Below are 17,520 nucleotides of genomic sequence, written 5' to 3' on the forward strand. Positions count from 1 at the left end.
GTGTCAAATCTAGTTTTTTTTCAACATATTCAAGGAACACAATTTGTTTGTTTAGCGCTATACGTATGCATTCTAGTGGTAAGTGAAGTACGACTTATCTTGAATGAAGCATTTACAGAAGAATTTTCAGTAGAACAAACGGTTCGCCGTCTTCTAAGAATGAATGAATCCATGAACATTTATGAAGTAAGCTTTGTAATATGCACTATCGAGTGTAAATGATTGACCAATGTTTCACTGCGATTAAACAATGCTAAATGCCTGCTGCCGCTAAATGTGACTTATTATTTAGTATTCGCACATACTTGTGGCATTCAACAGGATAATTTCGCTCCTAGCTTTGTTATTTTGTGTACCAAAACAGCACATTTTTGTTGCTGTACTGCACGCTTTCTCTCTTGAGTCGAAGCGTAGATAGTGCATGAAGATGGTTAGTTGTTTCATTCGTAATTTAAGGCAACCTCATCATATGAATTGAAATGACTCTTACTCAGTCAATTTTATGATCTTGGCGGATTATTTGAACATTCTGCTTAATTCGGTGGGTTGACAAAAAACTATGCAGCTTCGTTTTGAATCAAACTTTGTTTGCTACACAATTTTAACATCAATTGTGATTAACGGATTTGATTTAGCGATAACGTCGTCGGTCGGGAACGATAGCAGGGTTTCCATAGTGCTGTTCTATAGTGGGTTTAATATTTTCGGACATCTCTCGATGGTACTTGCATTGGATAATTTTAAAGATATTTTTGGTGTAAATCAATTTACAACGGACCCTTTTTTTCTATTGAGAGACTAGTTAGTGTTGGTTGGTAGTACATTTTTAGCCTTGAAGCTGAAGAGTTGCTTTCATGCAGAATTGGTTATTTTGCAATCTCATATGCAATCATTTCTCTCTGACAAGCAAAGGGGTCGTTTTTTGCTAATGTAAGCGTTTCAGTTTTTGCAATGAGAATTCGAGGGGGCTGGTAATGTTATGCAAATAATACCAGACGACTCACGTCACAAAGTGCTCCTAGGTCGACCGGGGAGTAGATCTGGGCCACAGCTCCCCTCAGTGTTTGTAGCGCCATTTAAGCTAAGATAATAACAGATAATAACGATAACAACATACTCGCGATTGGTCTACATCAATCGTCGCGGTTACTATGGCATTGAAGGTGAAAGCCCAGCAATGTAAGTCGATGGATTGAAATGGACATCATTCTTAACGGCAATGTCTTTAGTTTAGCTGAAGAGTTCCTTCACATTTCGAAGTTGATTCTTTCTGAAGATTAAAAATAAAAATATTCACCTAAAAACAGAAATGTTAAACTGGATTCAGGTCAGTTTCTCGTAATTAAAATAAAATGTCTCCGTTCGGAATCTGTTCGTGGGCCTGACCAAATTAACCCTTGATTTATTATATACAAATCAACTAATTGTAACACGTTGTAGATTTAGTAATTATTCTACTATTACTACTATACTGTTAATAATAACTCTATAAGTGGTTCTCTGCTCACACATTTCGTTATGGATGCCCACCGTCTTGAGACGTCATTTCAATTTTAATTTATATTTTTGAATGAAATGTGGATATCGGAAAGAAAAGTTACAATTGAATATTATAGCACGTTGCATACGATAAAATAGGTATTAACTGTTGTAACAAAAGACAAGTACACTCTACGTAGCGACAGAGAATTGGCAACTTCAATAGATACTAAATTCCGTTCTTCCCTTTTCCTACATCTGCCAATATGCTATTTAACATGTTTAGGTAAATTCGTTTAGGTTTACCTTGCAATCGCGTTATGGTTTTCAGGCAATTTTATCAGTGCAACGAACATTTGTTATTGCGAACATTTGTTACAATTATGTTATTGCTCGATATTTTTGTTTAGATCCTTTGAAAGAATCAACCATTACACTTGAAAAACCAATCCGTTTATCCGTTCCAAAGCTTTACCTGAGAAATGCAACATCTATCACTACATGCATTTCTCTACACAAACGCGCTTCACAAAAGGATCTTACGCTAACTGCCGCTAGAAGGTGCGCTAAGACATGTTTTTAATGATGATAGAACTAACTGGCAATTGGATTAGATAGACATAGCTAAGCATACTGATTGCTTTTTAACGAGTCTTATGATGTTTGTTTGTCGTTTGCTTTACGCCAAGGCATTACAGGAGTTAGTATTCTTATTTGATTATTCCGGTGTCACTATTGCACTGCTACCATTACTACACTTTCAGGTAGTAAGAACATGTATATCATGAATTTTTGTTCAATTTTCATGAAATTAAAAACAGAATGTATTTCCCCTCGCTACATTATCCCTTCTTTCTCATTCTCACTCTCTCTCTTTCTTTCTCTCTCTCTCTCTTTCCCTATGTCGCTTTTTCTCTCATGCTGCTTTTGATCAATCATGTGGGTAACCAAATACTGTACCGATATTCAAATCTATCGAATGTATCATCCTTCAAACCTCGGTTCTATGTTTTGAAATCTGTTACCAATGAAACATTTACATGGTAACAACAACAAACTCGTCGCTGGCACAACCATAAACTCCTTTCGCCATCGTTTTAAAATGTATTTGTCTCCGTGCGGTAATTGTTGATACAACCTGTTACACCCAACGCACCGTCATGCATGTCGCATTACATAATACGGCAACCTGCCGAACTACTGCTGGATACCGGATAATATGGCTTTCTGACGTGTAGAATCTACCAATCGGCCACTTTTCCCCCAGTGGTCGCACCACGTCTATCCACAATTTCTTCCCGGGTCGCACCCCAATTCCCATCAGCCTACGGTCGCCACCGCCGGCATCTACTCCTCCGCCACTGTAGTGCCCGCTGCAGCCACTGTCACCGCCCCTCATTATACCGGCGTGCCGGGAGGCGTGGTGGTCGGTTCTGGCAATGTGCAGGCGATGCACCACGGGAGTAACAATACAATTACCTCCTCCTCTTCCTCCTCCGGCTCGTCTTCGGTAAACGGCGGGGGTGCGTGTGGCAACATGCTCAACAACAACTACAACAACAAAAATAATAACAGTACTAGCAACAACACCAGCGGCAGCACCCACAGCAACAATAATAATAACAACAGCAACAATAACAATAATAATAATGTTAATAATAATAATAATAATAATAATGTCAACAATATAACCACTAACAATAGCATTAGCAACAATAAAAGCAATAGCAATCTGATCAACAACAACAGTCCTAGCAGCAACCTCCTCAACCACAAGGAAGGTGGATTGGTGGTGGGAGGCGTGAGCAATGGTACACTGCCGCTATACTACGGCGGTGCGGGCACCACTCCTCACACTATTAGCAACAATAACAGTCAGGGCTTCATTGCTGGCGGGCACTGCATTTTCTCCAGCGAAATGATCAACTGCTATTCGCCGGCGGTCGCGGCTGTCTCAGCAATGGGCGGCCATCTGCACCATCAGCAGCAGCAGCAGCAGCAGCAGCAGCAGCCACCGATGCAGCACCACCAGCCGCACGTGCAGCACAGCCTGGGTAACTCGCTGGCCACTGTAGCACCACCGTACGGCGTCGTGCCCGCGGGCAAAGGCCTCCCGGGTCTACCTGGGGCCGCGGGTGGTGACGGTGGTGCTAGCAATGGTGGCGGTTTGCGAGCTAACCGTGGAATGACAGGAGCAGCGCAGGGTCTGCACAATGGCATCGTCGGTCACGCCATTGTCACTGGCAAGCTGTCCAAAGGCACGCATCCTCGTTTGTTTTTCCTTTTATTGATGGAACGTTAGCGTCTTTTGCCTGTTGGCCGTTTTTTTTTTTTCGTTCAGTTGCTTGATTTTGGTTTGGTTTCTTGTTTTCCAAAGGCACCAACTCGACTTAATCCACGTGTCACGCTATGGAGTCAGGCACGCGCATACACATACCCATAAACATTCTTGCATATAAACACACACACACACACACACTTTATCTATATACATAGATATATGTGATATATACATATATCTTATCTGCCTACCGAGCTTTCCAAAACCACTATATACATGAAACGTTCTCGATAAAAAAAAGGTCACTTGCAAGTCAAGTCTTAAATTTAACACTAAGCAAATCAGCAATCAAACATTGGCGATGTATATAAATTGTTTATTCACTAATAAACTTTAGCCACATACGCCAATGAGATGTGCAAATTCGCCAGCATCGTAAGTTTGTTCAATTTAGGAAGGACATATGCATGTGGCCTGTTTTTTTTATCATCTGACTACACACATGGGTTTGCTTAAACAGAGTTGTTGTATCTAGCTTTTCTTTTGTTTTGGATATGTCTAAGAGCTCTCTTTTCGATGGTAGCTTTTCTTTAATTTCTTCTTGCCTACATTCTCGTTCTCTGCAACGCTCAATGACTTCGATTGAGCCTTCTTTTCAACAAAAAGTTAACTTTTCTTATGTTAAAGCTCTCTTAGATTCGATTACGATGAATCATCATCTGATCAGATGATTTGATTTTGATCTATATTATGGGTATTTGAAAAATGTTCTGAAGCTGGTTTGAAAAATGATTGTTTATGTTGTGTAATTGCCGAATTTAGGATACGGTAGTTCTGCAAAATTATGTTAAAGACTCTCTACTTGTATGGTGTTGCAACGGTAGAAAATGCTCAATGCAGAGGGAATTCATATAGCCTGCTCGATTTCAAGATTGAACGATCGAGATTCAAAATTGAGTTATCGTCTAGTTCGCTTGAGTACTAATTTAAACTATTTTTTATTTGTGCAAGAAGCGATTAAAATGAGATCTATTTAATCAAAGCAAACATTTGTTTATAAAATGTTTCTTTATTCTCTTGATGGATGTAATATCTCCGATTGTCAATGTTTTATCAGTTTGATATTAAAGTAGGCATCGCATTATCCAGCGTTAAAACGCACTAATGCAGCATTAGCAATATTGGCATGTTTGAATATTTTTGTTTAATTTATTATAAATAGGGTATGTTGTACGTTTTGTACGTTTTACGTATTTGGTGTATGTCTATTCGTATCGAATCAAATCTACTACTAACACGTTGCGTACCGCGTCACCCAAATATGGGTGACGGCAGTTTTAGTACAAACAAGTTTTTGACCCATAAATAAATGAAAATGCAACATAAAAATTATTGTAATATTTTATATAAATTTTTGGGAAGCTAAATTTTTGCTTGGCCTTCGAAAACAATCGGTTTTACAAATATTATAAACAAATTGTAATTTGAAAAATTGTACTAAAAATTGTGCTAAAACGCTTGGTACGCAACGTGTTAACTTGTGTTTCTTATTTGGTTCCTTGAAATCGTAGATTTTTTTTCATTTCATTTTGATACATCATTCTTAGCATTAAAAGAACGCAATCTACAGAAACGCAATTAAGCACATTTAAAAAAAACAATCCATTGAGACCTTCTATCCTATCCATAAAAGCTATAGTGTTCTATGATATTATGGAGCATCCATCTCCCAGAACGCATTTTAAAGCTGAATGCATACGTAACTCTGAATTATTTTTCAGATATTCAAATATGTGTTAAAGCGACTGATAGGATGCTTGTAAGTTGCCTTAAACGGAATTTTGTGGTCATTTACCTGCAATTCCTAAATAGCTAACGAACAAGCAATTACAATTTTTATCCTTGTAAGTGTCGCAGTAAAACCTTGTTTTGACAGATCAATCAACGTGATGTACAAATGATAGACTGTTTTGAGAGACTTAAAGTTTTGATTAAAGATTGTTTGATTTGTACGAAACGTTCGAGTAAAATTTTTTGGAGCTATGACATATGTTGGAGCTCTTAAATCAGTCGGACAAACTTGACTTCTTCAATAGCGTCATTATAAGTTATTCTAGATAGTTATTTTGTATCTTTATTAGCTTATGCGAAATCTTGATTCTTGATTTGCAGCATGGTTTATTCTTGAAGTATATCACTTAGCAAAAACGACTAATAAACCCTCATTACTAAGCAGAAGCTACAGAATATGACAATAAAATAGTTTCATAAACAAACACATTTAGTTAAGGGGTATTGTGTAAAAAAATCCCCCATTCAAGATCATATGTGCAGTTTAGCAATAGCTGAATTTCTTTGAATATTACGTGAAATACCAGTTTTGGATATTTATACCTGTTCAGCGGAAACCAATTTCAAAATAAAGAACTTCCTTTTTTAACGCTCAAACGAATAATTTTCAATTGGTATAGTTTATTTAATCACATTTTATTACTCCTTTTTTGGCATCAATCGTAACATTATCTGAAGAATGCTCTAGCAGTTAAATTAGAACGTGTTTGTCCACCTATCAATTAAAAGTAATTTTCTGTTGCCTTCGATGTATGTAATATTTAATTATTTGGTTGCCTTAGACACTCAACCTCATTTTGTTTAAACGTCCCTGTCTTCCTTTTTAGGCACTCAATCGATGCAAGAAGGTGATTATGAGGTGATCGTAGTGGATGAAAACAATTCTTCCGTAATAGCCGACAACGATTCCCATTCTAGTGGCCCTTTATCAATTAAGGTAAGTGTCAATGAAATATTTACATCGTTATCAGAGCACCCCAAAACAATTTTTCTTGGATTATATTATTGTTAGACTTGGTGTTACTACTGTTTAAATACAGGATATTTCTTAGTTAATAGATGTTCGGTATGTGGAATGTTTCGCCTTAATGCAGTTTCCCACTTTTGGTACTATTTCATTATGTTTGCGCAATCAATCAAGAGAAGAGTTTTTTTGCTTGATTTGTGTTATGTTTTGAACCATTTAATGTTAAAAACATTTCTTATATACATTTTTACTATCGTAGTAACAGTCATATGTATCAAACTACACCTGATTTAAACATACAAGATATTGCCTAAAAGTTGTAGCACTAATGATACTACGCTAGACGCTGTCTTCGCGTAGGCGCGAATGACAACGGTAATCCCTTAAGATTATTTTTCAAACTGTTCAATATTGTATAGACTTTCTCATGGAAGCTACAGCCAAGATAACTCCAAAACGAGTGATTTTGGAATGTGAACATTTTTATTTCTCTGCTGTATGTAACTTGGCCATCTTCGAAAAGATCAGTAAGATAATCGGTTGTGTGAACACACAGGCCATGCCCTTAAACAACAAGGATTTAAAAAACAATGTAAAACTAAAATTTCGATTGTATTGGCATTAACTGCATGATGTTTGTACTAAGTAAGTTTTCCGCATGTAGGTGTAGAAAATAGGTTGTAACTTAAATTTCAAATTTATTTTTACTCCATCCAATTACAAGCGGATGGATAGTCACAAGCGTATTCGGTTCTCATCATATGTGTCCCCCCCCCCCCCCCCCTTCCTCCCCTGCCTACCCTCTTTACATTTCCTGTCTATCTGCTCCTTTTTTTCATCTCACCCTCTAGAATATTATATACCTTCGATATCTCTCTCAATCTTTCTCTATCTCTCTCTATCTCTCTCTTTTTCTCTCTATATTTATCTCTATCCCTGTACCTTTGTCTCTTTACGATATATGATTTTCGATGTTCCTTTTCCATTTTGCTAAATTTTCCTGCTTTCTTATAAAATTTTTGCAAATAAATCTGCCGACGTCGTACCCTTGTTCCTTATCATGCCACTCTCACTAATCTTCGATTTTTTGGATCAATCAACCTCTACTTACCGTAACATAATGACGTCGATTTACACACTCGACAAATAACATCCGCAAATCTAATGAATCTGTAGGCCGATACCTCAGTCAATAGCTCGAGGCGCGCATCTGGTGTCAAACAGTCTGAGCTAGTTTGCACCAACGATTTCCGCCTAAAGCCCTATTACCACTATGCCATGCTGCCTTCCTCGACTCTAACTGTTACAACATCTACTGTTTCGACTGATACTACAACGAGCGTCATAACGCCTACTACAAGCGCTACTATTAGCGTTAACGAGTCGTGCCCGAATAATGTGGCGGGACGGCAACCGCAGCAACACCAGCAGAAACAGCATCCGCAACAAAGATCGGTATCGCAAGTGCAGGTGAAGGTATGAGACAACACGACACAGACTCATCCTCATATTCCATTGGCCAAGCACACACTAGTCCCCCTTCCGTCACTTTCTCTGTGTGTTGCTACTGCACGACTGTCTTCAGCCACCCGCTTGAATATTTTTGTGCTGCTTTTTTAGTTTTGTCAAATCTTCAAACCTAGATTCGAAAGGATTCGCTTGTTGTTGCATGGTCCAAACGTGGACGCGCTATTCAAATGTAGTTCATTTGCTTCAATTACTGCTAATTTAACTGCTGCCATCGCTATTATATGTATGTGTGCCGGCAGTAGGTACACAAACCTTGTTAAGGTGGTCAAGAGAAGAAGAGCAAATTATACGATGTAAGATAATACAAGATAAAAAGTAGGGATAAGAGCTATCCCTGGCTAGAGTAAGTTTTCAATTGCGTCCTATAGTTTGCTCTGTTATGTATGCGCTTAGAAACATATACATACATATATGTTGTTTATGTTTGGTGTGTGCGATTGTTTGTTAATAATATAAGAAAATGTGTCATGAAAAAATTCTAATCCAATCGTAAATGTTCAATTTTCATTCTCCAAACATGCTACACACCCGTAGAGTGTTGACTCTGATGGCGCATCGTTGAACCTGAATTCAACAGAAAACGACCCGCAAGAGGTGGAAACGTCGAGCGAAATCATGGCGGATGAGCATAAGCCGACCAATTCGAATGACGAGAGCTGGACCGATGTAAATTTAAACGACGAAGTCGGTGCGAACGAGTTTAAGCTGCCGGGTAGCCGGACGGAAAATGTAGTGAGTGGAGGAGTGGGGATAAAGGGCGGCGGTGGAACGATCTCGTCTACGGCGGCCACTCTAGCCGACCATATGGGCGATGGTGCTGCCAGCGGTAGTGGGGCTAATGCAGGAGGAAATGTTAAAATGGAGTCAGACATTGCAGTCGTTCGTGTATCCGAGGGTGGCTACGGAGGGCATCTAGTGGGTGGTGTAGCGCCCGGAGCGGGCTCTATGCACGGCCGACCGGAGGACATAAGCTTAAAAACGCCCTTCGTTGGGCAGCTTCCAATCGCTTTACCGTCGCGCGAGGCAAGCCTTACACAGAAGCTGGAGATTGCGCTAGGTCCAGTCTGTCCGCTTTTGCGCGAGATCATGGTCGATTTCGCGCCGTTCCTCTCAAAGACGCTTGTTGGCTCGCACGGCCAGGAGCTGCTAATGGAGGGCAAAGGGTTGACCACCTTCAAGAACAGTCATTCAGTCGTAGAGCTGGTAATGCTGCTCTGTTCACAAGAGTGGCAGAACAGCCTGCAGAAGCATGCCGGCCTGGCATTCATAGAGCTGATCAACGAGGGTCGACTGCTATCGCATGCAATGAAGGATCATATCGTGCGAGTGGCCAACGAGGCGGAATTTATCCTCAACCGTATGAGAGCGGATGATGTGCTGAAGCATGCCGATTTCGAGTCGCAGTGCGCCCAAACGCTGTTGGAACGACGCGAAGAGGAGCGCATGTGCGATCACCTGATAACTGCTGCGCGCCGCAGAGACAACGTTATTGCCAGCCGGCTGCTAGAGAAGGTGCGCAACATCATGGGTAATCGGCATGGAGCGTGGGGCGATGCAAACACCAACTACCAGAAGCAGACCTACTGGAAGCTGGATGCGTGGGAGGACGACGCACGGCGCCGCAAACGTATGGTACAGAATCCCCGAGGCTCCAGTCACCCACAGGCGACGCTGAAGACATCTCTCGAGATCGTTACGTCACCGTTAGCGAAAACAACGGGCACGGGGACGGCGCATGATCATTCGAACTCCACGTCGACAGGCTCAGACGAAGCGAATGAAGTTGACGTTGGCATACCGGGCGACGGAAGCACGGGGCGGACGGTAGTGGCGCGCGATGAAATTTACTCCCAAATAGCGGTGCCAAGATCCCAGCAGCCTGATCTACTCGATGACTCCGAACTGCTGATCGAGGATCGCGAACTGGACCTCGATCTGACCGGCCCGGTCAATATAAGCACCAAGGCAAAGCTGATTGCACCCGGCCTGGTCGCGCCTGGCACCATGTCAATTACCTCCACCGAGATGTACTTCGAGGTGGACGAGGAGCATGGCGAATTTCAATCGATCGACGCCGAGGTGCTTAAGTATTGCGATCATCTGCACGGAAAGTGGTACTTTTCCGAAATACGTGCTATCTTTTCTCGCCGCTATCTACTGCAGAACGTAGCACTTGAGATCTTTCTCGCCAGTCGCACTTCGATCTTGTTCGCCTTTCCCGATCAGCACACAGTGAAAAAGGTGATTAAGGCATTGCCGCGAGTTGGGGTCGGCATCAAGTACGGTATCCCTCAGACGCGTCGTGCATCCATGATGTCATCAAGGCAGCTGATGCGCAACTCGAACATGACGCAAAAGTGGCAGCGTCGCGAGATATCGAACTTTGAATATCTGATGTTCCTGAACACGATCGCCGGCCGAACTTATAACGATCTGAACCAATACCCCGTATTCCCGTGGGTACTCACTAACTACGAATCGCGGGAGCTTGACCTCAGCCAGCCTACTAACTACCGCGATCTATCAAAGCCAATCGGCGCACTCAACCCAAGTCGCAGGGAGTATTTCGAAGAGCGATATGAAACGTGGGATACGCCTGGCATCCCACCTTTCCACTACGGTACGCACTACTCAACAGCCGCCTTCGTGCTTAACTGGCTCATCCGCATTGAGCCTTTTACAACGATGTTTCTGGCACTGCAGGGCGGACGATTCGACCATCCTGATCGATTGTTCTCGTCTGTCGCGCTCTCATGGAAGAACTGCCAGCGAGACACATCGGACGTGAAAGAACTCATTCCGGAGTGGTATTTCCTACCGGAGATGTTCTACAACGCATCCGACTACCGTCTTGGGCAGCGGGATGACGGGCGCACCGTCGGCGACGTTGAGCTGCCGCCGTGGGCGAAAACACCAGAAGAGTTCGTTCGCATCAATCGGATGGCGCTCGAGTCCGAGTTTGTCTCTTGTCAGCTGCACCAGTGGATCGATCTCATCTTCGGCTACAAACAGCGGGGACCGGAGGCGATGCGCGCGACTAACGTCTTCTACTACCTCACGTACGAGGGCAGCGTCGACCTGGATACGATCACAGACCCGGTAACGCGCGAAGCAATCGAAAACCAGATACGCAACTTCGGCCAAACCCCCAGCCTGCTTCTGATGGAGCCGCATCCACCGCGCTCGTCCGCCATGCATCTTTCACCGATGATGTTCAACACGATGCCGGATGACGTGTGCATGTCCCTCAAGTTTCACCTCAACTCACCTATCATTCACATTTCGGCTAACACGTACCCGCAGTTGCCGCTTCCTTCGGTTGTCACGGTCACCGCTGGCCATCAGTTTGCCGTGAACCGCTGGAATTGCCAATATACGGCCAGCATCCAGAGTCCAAGCTACGCAGAGTCGACGCAGAACATCAATGCCAACCTGCCACTAACTATGGATCCACTGCTTTGTAAGGATTCTCATTTTTTATTCATTCATTACCGTCCGACAAGCATAAGATATACTTTTCTTGAAAATGTTTGAGATTTTGAACAAGTAGAAAAAGTAACGGTTGGTGCCATTTTAGAACAATTTGGAAAGCTTCAGTGTTGAACTTGAGGCTTTCCGCCGCGACGCGATACATCGAGTTGTGTACAAAATATTGACATTTTGTCTTTGCAATGTTGTTTGTTGGAAGCGATAAAACATGTAATTTTGTTTTCAATTTCTCAAGCATATTCAAGCGAAAATATCCTATAGTCTAGCGGAACATTTAGATAACGAAACAGCAGCTTACAATAAGTTATATCTCTCTTCCAATCACTTTTCTAATCCCTTTCTGATACTGCGCTGTAGCTCAAATCAATGGCCACAGTACCAGCAGCAACCAGCAGAACCGTCGTCATCTTGGTGATAACTTTAGCCAGAAACTACAAATAAAGGCAAACTGCTATGTAACAACGGTGGACAGTCGTTTCTTGATCGCCTGTGGATTCTGGGACAATAGTTTCCGCGTCTTTTCTACTGAGACGGCCAAGATTGTGCAGATTATTTTCGGGCACTTCGGTGTTGTCACATGTCTGTCGCGCTCGGAGTGCAACATTACTTCCGATTGCTACATTGCATCCGGATCGGCTGACTGCACTATCCTGCTATGGCACTGGAACGCTCGTACGCAGTCTATTGTAGGAGAGGGTGAGGTAAGAACATTTTTTGCCAATAAACTGGCTGGAACTACATTAAAAAAAAACAAATGAAGTGTTTAGGTGAATGAGCAAGAAATTTATTGTACCTCGCTCTGACTTACAGATACCGACGCCTCGCGCTACCCTCACTGGACATGAAACGGCAGTTACATCAGTGGTTATTAGTGCCGAACTGGGCTTAGTTGTCTCTGGCTCCATAAGTATGTTTTTCGGCATCATGCGGCTCTACTAGCACATGGAGGGCACTTACTACACAAATTTATTGCTTTTGCAGATGGTCCTGTACTAGTGCACACCACATTTGGTGACCTACTTCGGTCCCTCGAGGCACCGAAAGATTTTATTTCGCCTGAGAATATAACGCTCTCGCGCGAGGGTTTCATCGTTGTAAATTATGATGAAGGAAGTGTCGCCGCCTACACCATCAACGGAAAGTTGTTGCGTTACGAATCACACAATGATAATCTTCAAGTAAGTTTCAACTCCCTCTATCTAATCAATAAACATGCTCAATGCTCTTTCTGTATTCTGCTTTCCAAGTGCATGCTATTGTCGCGGGATGGAGAGTACTTAATGACTGCCGGTAATAAAGGTATAGTGGAAGTTTGGCGAACTTTTAATCTTGCACCACTGTATGCTTTCCCGGTATGCAATAGTGGCATTCGTTCGCTGGCATTGACACACGATCAGAAGTAAGTAAATGCGCTAGTTCAGATGTGCATACCTAGTTTGCTCTGACAGACCGACACACACGATTATCTTTTTTTTTGTTTTTCTTACCTGCAGATATCTTTTGGCTGGATTAGCGACCGGCTCCATCATCGTGTTTCATATTGATTTCAATCGTTGGCATCACGAGTATCAGCAGCGCTACTAAAATTTCATCCTGCCACTGGTCAGAACTCGCGGACAGCTTAGTTGAAACTTAGACTGGGCACGATAATGATACTGTCTCGTGTATTCCAAGAAATTCATCACATTACTAAACATTTGCCAAAATCAATTAAACTAACCCAACTGATCAACAGTCTAGACAAAAAAGTTGAGGTTGAACAGATGATAGGAATGTAAGAGAATGAAAAGAAGTAGCATAGTTTTTTGCAGTTTTACTGGATGTTTTAGGTTAAATGATTCCTAAATATGAGAATGAGCCGATAACATTCCCTGTAGTACGTAGAAGGTACAACCTGGATGAAATGCGTAGAGAGTGCAGAATTTAATTACGCCAGGCGCTAGGTGGAAGAGAAACGACAAACCAAGGAATCCTTTGGTGATTTTTAATCATGCGCACTCGAGTGCAGTCACAATCACGCGCTCAATGGTGTGATGTTTTTAGAAAGTAACATTTTATTATAATAACAAAGTGAAAAAGGGTCGCCTAGCATTTGTACACATTCTGTCATTTATCTGTTGGCGATCAAGCTACACAGATAACAAAGTATAGATATTTCCCGTTCCGGTATTGCATTATAAATCGGTCCAACCGATTTCAATGTCATTTTATTTTGTAATTTTTTCACTCTGGTGATTGTGGTACATAATATCTATTGTGCGAGCTAGTGTTGTCAAGAATGATCATGCTTTTAATCGCTGTACTTAAAAGGGAACAGACGCTTTCGTTTGTTTCGTTCTTATATATATTTATATATACCATTCCTTACGCTTGGTCGTGTCAGTTGAGCTGGTAGCTCTGGTATTTATGGCAGTGCAAAAGGTAGCCTACCGACATGACGAAATGTGCAATTTTAATCTTCGCCACCCATTCGATACTATTCAGATTTAAGGTGTCTGTTTATCCCTTTGGAGAAAGCAGAGATAAATGCAATAAAATAGCTGTAATCTTTATCGATTAATACTGCTAGCACACGTACATTCCGATCGCAAACGATGCCAAAACCGGGGCATTAACACTAACAACTCATTTGCGCAAACGATAGCATCCCTGGCAGGGCAAGATGTATGGCATATGCGTACACAACTGTAAAGATTTTAATAACAGCCTTTCACACACACTGAATATGATGAAAAAGATTGATAATAAACAGCAACGTTGATCGGTCTAAAGTTGCTCTGAGGGTATAGTAGAGAGAAATCATACATGCACTGCATTTACATTAAAGATTAGGCTTGAGGGAGGGATATGATAGTGAAAAAGAGTCATTTTTAAAAGATAAGAGCAACCCCGTAGGCAGGAGAAGCATGCCATAGAGCAATTACATTCATACTGCAAGAGGTTATGCGTATTGAACAGGAGCAGAAAGGTATGGAGTGGCAAAGTGAGAGAAGGAAATATAAACTACAAGAAAATATGCTAACAAGGATGAATGGTTGAAGGAAAGGAAGTGAAATGAGCATATTTCCATTAATATGCACCATTCTGAGGTTATCCGTCCGCGAATATTTACATTAGCCATTACATAAAACAAAAAAGGATAAAAGATATGAGTAAAGAAACCAAAGCTGAACATAAAATTATTAATATATACTATTATATCAGCATTGCGTTGCTAGCAATTAACAAAACTCTGGAGCTAATACTATTACCTTGTTCTTTCGAAATTTTTCCAATTTTTTATTTTTGTATAGCACCCACGCAAGTTAATACTTTGGTGGTATGGTGGCAACATATAAAACATTGAAATAGAGTGGAATAACAAAAAATCCGATACATTTAGGTCTGGAAGATTCAAGTCCCATCGCGGCTGTTTGTCAGCGATTGAACCGTGATGGAAGATAGAAAGGGAAGATTAAATATTGCATATTACGCAAAACCTTATTTCACGTGCCAAAATAATATTAAATAGAACAATATTGAACAAAGTAACGTAAATGATTGATTGTAGGAGTGATGTACCAGAAAAAAAATCAGCAGTAATAACAACCAAACAGAGAAAAATCACAAACAGTCAAGCGTAAATCATGCAGCAAAACATAAAACGCAAACAAAAAGCAACAAAACAAAAAATCCTGCCTAAATGTGCTCGTGTAGTGTTTAATGAGGTACTTAATGGAAGAATATAAGTTTGATAAGGCTTAACACATAAACTAATTAAATCGAAACAAAAATATCTTAAGCTAGACAAACTGAACATAAACGATACAGTGGGATTGTTATCATCCCAGACTTAGTATAATGAATGGGTTTGCAACAATGAATGGAAGCTTACTATGGGCTAGGCTATTTGATACCACGATGAATCGTTTACGTGCAACCAGTCTGTGCACTTATTGGACCTTACTTTAGAATAATTATTATAGAATGCAAAAACAAAAACATGCGGTTCCCGCAGTGTAAATTGTAATCTGTCGTCATCCTCTGCGTTTTCAAATTGCGTAATCAGCAAAACATCTACTAGCAAAGGTTGCTAAACTGCGTAACGATCTTGGGACAGCGGGGAACAAAAACCTCTTGAATAGCACGAAAGAATGGGATGCTTACATTCTGATTCTAGTTTTACGTTCCATTTTGAACCGCACACATGGCAAGGGTCATTTAGTCTATGGTTTTGATTTTGATGACTGTAATGTACTTTAATGTACCCCCATTCATGCATAATTTCAACTAGCTATACCGAGTGATAAGCGCACATGAGTGATCATATCGTGCTAATATGGCACGAGTTCGTGATTTTTTGCCAAGATACTTTTACTGGCTCCTTTTACCGGGATGACAGGAGATTCTGCTTGGTTTATCCCTTCACACTGTTCGGGGTGGTTCCAGATTCAATCATCACCACTCTGCCATTGCCAGTCATGAGTATTTAAAATGGTTACATTGCGTTCTCTTTGCTGAAGTTAGGAATAATACTTTAATTCACATGGTATTTTCTTCGATAACATTGTAGTATTATCTGTTACTTAAGCCCCTATGCCAGACCATAAAGCGATAAAAAAAACTATTTGAAACTTGCATTATTTGGTATTTTGAAATAATTGTGAAATAAAACGTTGATGGTGAATGTATATTATAGCATAGAACATGCAAGCATTAGTTATGTTTTTATAGAATATGTATTACTTTTTTTTGTTCCAAGGGCTAGATCACTACTTTCATTTAATCTATATTTCGGGCTGATGGTACTTAACGTATGTTATTACAATTAATACTTTGTCGTTCTGTTATTTTATACACTGTGCAGCTATTTATAAAACGCTTGCGGTAAACAAACAAGCAACAAGAAGTGAAAAATAACTTGCAAATAAAAACGTTCCTTGTTAGACTTTCAACCGATTCAATGGGTGCTTCATTTGTTTGTTCACTGACGATTTTTGATTCAAGTAGATAACAATTGCTGCCAGGAGCAACAATGTCTTACAAGTGAGACACTAAATATGCAAAATGAACTTTTGGCGGAAATAAAATCAACCACGAACCTACAGTATGTTGAAATGTGCTTAGGGGTACATAACATACCAAAAGTTATCGAATATATTGCAGCCACAAGCTATTCTTGAAAATACTGCCTAGCCGCTTCTAATGCTTAGAAGCCGTGTAGTATTCTAGTTTTTATATTACAGTTACTTCCGAGATTGACTGTAGTGTAAACTGTATATTGATTTTGAGCATGGAAAGAATGTTTAGAAAGACCACCGTTTGAGGTTTAGTCGTATCTTTATCTTTATTTTTAAAATTCTCAGTTCCTAAAGGTCCCGTGATGAGATGAGGTGGCAAAATAAAACCCTACATTTATAAAATAAAGTACACGTAAAAAATGCTTTTTACAATTTGACTCAAAGTGGAAACGGGACTCGAATACGGGTTGGTTTACCAAGAGCACTTCGCTACCTTGGTACGGCTTCCATTTAGCGCACAAGTATAGAAATATCGTTATTTGAATAGTAAACATTGATTTTGAAGAAAATATTAATATCGCTGATTTAATGATTTTGATTTTCCCCAACCGGGATTCGATCACCAAACCACTGAGACACCACTATCAGTACACCAGTTGTGTGAGTCGGTTGCAAAGGAAAAATACAGGTACAAATTGAAATGTGCTTTGTGAATAAATTGAACTACCAAGCTTTTAATTCAATAATGGTTATGATAATTTGAAACCTATATATCAAAATATGCTTTTTGAAAAATTTGAAAAGTTACATAACATATAAAGAATCATGAAAAAAATGAATAAACCCGTAAACAAAAAAGTTTTTCCCAGTCCAGATTCTAACTTCGATCCTCCGGAACAACACCCATGCACCTTGCTCCCTAG

At 40.6% G+C, this 17,520-nt stretch overlaps 1 protein-coding gene across 1 annotated transcript in view; it reads left to right on the forward strand.

Moving 5' to 3' along the window:
* The window catches only part of LOC131268667 (neurobeachin), a 29,432-nt gene extending 12,897 nt beyond the window's left edge, over window positions 1-16,535 (forward strand). Inside the window, exons 15-24 of the mRNA XM_058270907.1 lie at window positions 2,718-2,809; window positions 2,927-3,030; window positions 3,202-3,737; window positions 6,439-6,548; window positions 8,643-11,568; window positions 11,955-12,298; window positions 12,408-12,504; window positions 12,579-12,775; window positions 12,845-12,996; window positions 13,091-16,535. Of these exons, the coding sequence (XP_058126890.1) occupies window positions 2,718-2,809; window positions 2,927-3,030; window positions 3,202-3,737; window positions 6,439-6,548; window positions 8,643-11,568; window positions 11,955-12,298; window positions 12,408-12,504; window positions 12,579-12,775; window positions 12,845-12,996; window positions 13,091-13,181 (4,649 nt within the window). The 3' untranslated portion in view covers window positions 13,182-16,535. The remainder of the gene's footprint in view (window positions 1-2,717; window positions 2,810-2,926; window positions 3,031-3,201; window positions 3,738-6,438; window positions 6,549-8,642; window positions 11,569-11,954; window positions 12,299-12,407; window positions 12,505-12,578; window positions 12,776-12,844; window positions 12,997-13,090) is intronic.
* Window positions 16,536-17,520: the final 985 nt, after the last annotated feature.

Source organism: Anopheles coustani, chromosome X (genome assembly GCF_943734705.1).
Source record: "Anopheles coustani chromosome X, idAnoCousDA_361_x.2, whole genome shotgun sequence".
Lineage (NCBI taxonomy): Eukaryota > Metazoa > Arthropoda > Insecta > Diptera > Culicidae > Anopheles > Anopheles coustani.